Source organism: Castanea sativa, chromosome 8 (genome assembly GCF_040712315.1).
Source record: "Castanea sativa cultivar Marrone di Chiusa Pesio chromosome 8, ASM4071231v1".
In the NCBI taxonomy this organism is placed as follows: Eukaryota; Viridiplantae; Streptophyta; class Magnoliopsida; order Fagales; family Fagaceae; genus Castanea; species Castanea sativa.
The window spans coordinates 24,337,232-24,340,432 of NC_134020.1; the positions used below are offsets into that span (position 1 = coordinate 24,337,232).

The following is a 3,201-nucleotide window of genomic DNA, read 5'->3' on the forward strand; positions in this document are numbered from 1 at the left end:
TTTTTTCCTTTTTTGGGTGACAATGAGTGGGCTATTTTTAATTTTAATAAATAATAATTCCTCTTGCATCTTGTCTCTTGCCTCTATTTTTAATTTGTAAGCAACTCTTTCCATATTTTTCAATGAAAACATTAATGTGTGTCCGTGTGGCCCTGTAAGTGTAGTGTGTAGACACATCTGGAAAATATCCAAACAGAAATTGATGGAAGATAATTAAGAAAAAAAAAAAAAACCATATAATATACAGACCTCGTATATACTATACATGGCAGATCAAAGAATCGCACCAAATGTATTGTTCTCTATACATGTGTCAAGTATTATTTACGCGCTACACAAGCCACAAGCCTCAAAACTTAAAAGGCCGGCAAGAACAACCGGCCAAAAAAAAAGAAATCTCAATGTCCACGTCTGCCACGCGAATGTGACGATGACGAAACACTCCCTGTACTCCCATTCCCATAGAACAAATCCGATAAGTAATTCCCCAAATCATCAGGGGCAAATTTGACAAAGGAACCCGACCCGCCCCGATTCTTCTCATAGAAATTCCTGTACGCCCCTCCAAGCTTCCTCTCCACCGAAACTTTAATCTCGTCTCTCAGTTTCGGGTCGGGCACGACCCACGAACTCTGTTTCTTATAAGCCTCTTCAAACGCCGCCCCGAATTTCTTATAACAGTCCCTGGCTTGGTCCGGCGAAATCTCAGCCGTTGGATCTTCCGGCAACGAAGCTATCACTTTGCTCCATCCCATTCTCTCGTAATTCGAAGCGTACTGTTTCACCTTCAACTCATGCTTATTCACCCAATCTTCACCAAGAAAAATCTTCAAATTCGAACTGCGGACCTTAGCGACGACGTATTGGAGATTATTGGCTAAGAACAAGTACGAGAGTGCCACGTCCTTGTATAGCTCGGCTTTGCCGTCGAGTTTGCAGAGTAAAACCAAGACTAGCCACGCAAATCGTACGGAAACTGGGCAATCATCGAGCTCGCTTGGGCTACCGAAATATGATTCCGGTAACGGCGTTTGTAGATTTAACGGCCAGTCGGCGACTATATCGGCGAGTGCGCCACTGTAATCGGCGAGCAAAGAGATATAGTTCATCACGTAACGTGTTAATGGGTGGACCCCACCGCCTGGGACTGTAGCTTTTGACGGGTCTTTTTGAATGGCGGTTTCGAAATCCATTAACATTGTACGCACCGCGTCGCCGAGTTTGATCAAGGAGTTAATGGCCTGTGATCGGACGGTGGAGGTTGATTCGTACGAGAAGATGGATTGGATTTCAGGCAAGAGATCTGATATTGCTTCGTATAGGTCCAGTGTGCGAAACATTTTCTCGGGGGTTTTCTTGCACTTTGCCACGGTTTCCGGGAATTCAAACAGGCTTAGTGCAGCCTCTTTGGAAATTTCAGAGAAGCAAGACTCCCTGATAGAATCCGCGGCTGCGAACACGTGGTCACAGAGAATTCTCTCGCCGTAAAAGAGTGTTTTCACGGCGACCTTCACTGCGTTCAGCCAGGTTTTGATTTTCAACTCCACCATTTCCCAATCCATCTTTTGCAACTGTGAGAGGCTAATCTGCCTCTCAACACCGAGGTGATACAGCGACTCATCGACAATCGATTTCCGAATTATCTTGTAAATCTTGACGCACTCTTTTCCATAACCAGACGATATCATACAATCAGCAATGGCTTTCAAATCCGCCATCGCGATCATCGAAACTCGGTCCATATCGGAGAGCGAGTCATCCAACTCAGTCCCGAATCGGAACTCGTCCTCCTCCGACTCATCGCTTTCCTCGAAATCCGAAGTGCTCGACCTCGCCGCCGAAGATATCGACGAGCGAACCGAAACCGATTCAGGGTCCAAGTTAGCCCTATTCACAGACAAAATCTGATAGAACTCCTTCTCCAACCTCTTCATGGCAAGTTGCATCAAATTCTGAGCCGCGACAATCTTTTCAGAGCTCGAGTTCTGGGTAACCAAGTGTTGCATGGCGGCCTGTAAGTCTCTAACAGAGTTCAAATACCGTTTAGCCTCGTGAGGATCGGCGTGGAAAAGCGAGGTGACGTTTGCAAAAGAAGAGACATTATTAACGCCCCATTTGGTAATGAGAGACTCAGCAATCTCAATGTTCTCGTCCATTAGAGACTCAGAGAAAGTACGGCTAGGTGAAGCTGGTGGAACCATCGCTGTTCTAGAAGGTGAAGGTGAAGTAGATTTGAAAAACACGTTCCTCATTCCTTTACTTGGCATTAACAAATACCACAAAGCTTTTTGTTTTTCTTTCTTTCTTTCAAAGCTTTTTTTCTTTCTTTGTTTTTGTTGCAGAATGAGAAAGAGAGAGAGAGAGAGCTAATGTGAAGAAGTTGAAGTTGTTTGTTTTGGTTTTTGATGGAGAATCGGGGTGAGTGGTGGGGGTATTTATAGATAGAGACGTGGAGTGTTGGGAACAAAGCGTGGGACGGGAGGTGGGAAGTGGGGCCGGTGGAAACTGCGTGAAACGAAGATGTTGACGCTGTCCCGTCAGTTATAGTGTGTATGGTTTGACTATTACACTTTACGCGGTTGTTGCCTTGTTTTGGCAGTTTGTTTTCGCGAGTTGCCTTTTTCGCAAGGAGTTATTACTAGTGTTTGACAAAATGAGTGAGATGTAATCAATCATCAATGTTTTGTGATGTAATTACGACGGTTTAGGTCAAAAGGGAAGAAGATGGTTGGAAACTTGGAAGGAAGTGGGTGGATTTTTTTTTTTTTTTTGAGAAGGAAGATCTCTGGACTTTGTTAATAAAATTAGCCGTGGTCAACTAGAATTACAAAAGTCAAGTGTGGAGAAACATCCTCCGTCCACACTGAGAAACCTCTAACATGTCTAGCATGTTTAGCTAGGTTGTGTGCTACATTATTGCCCGAGCGACGGACATGAGAGAAGGAAATGCAACTATCTGCTCCTAGTGTGGCCTTTGCTGAACTGAGAATGTGACCATAGGTGGATAGTGACGTCTCTTTTGAACTCAGGGTGGTTATTATATTTGCTGAATCGCCTTCCAAAATGAAAGAAGTGTAGCCGAGGTCTTGTGCGAAGGATATTGCTCTAGCTGCAGCCATTGCTTCGGCTATGTCTGGGGAGAAAGGGAGACAAGCTTGTTCAGACATTGATGCAATTGCTTGCCCGTTGCTGTCTCGAATA

At 44.6% G+C, this 3,201-nt stretch overlaps 1 protein-coding gene across 1 annotated transcript; it reads right to left on the minus strand.

The window, feature by feature from the left end:
* Positions 1-220: 220 nt before the first annotated feature.
* Positions 221-2,396, minus strand: LOC142606725 (exocyst complex component EXO70H1-like). The gene has a single exon (XM_075778062.1). It carries the CDS (start codon positions 2,265-2,267, stop codon positions 399-401), a length of 1,869 nt encoding a protein of 622 aa, XP_075634177.1. The 5' UTR covers positions 2,268-2,396; the 3' UTR covers positions 221-398.
* Between the last annotated feature and the right edge of the window lie 805 nt (positions 2,397-3,201).

Excerpts from the sequence above, each read along its gene's own strand:
- LOC142606725 (XM_075778062.1), bottom strand. The coding sequence starts at position 2,267 with ATGCCAAGTAAAGGAATGAGGAACGTGTTTTTCAAATCTACTTCACCT.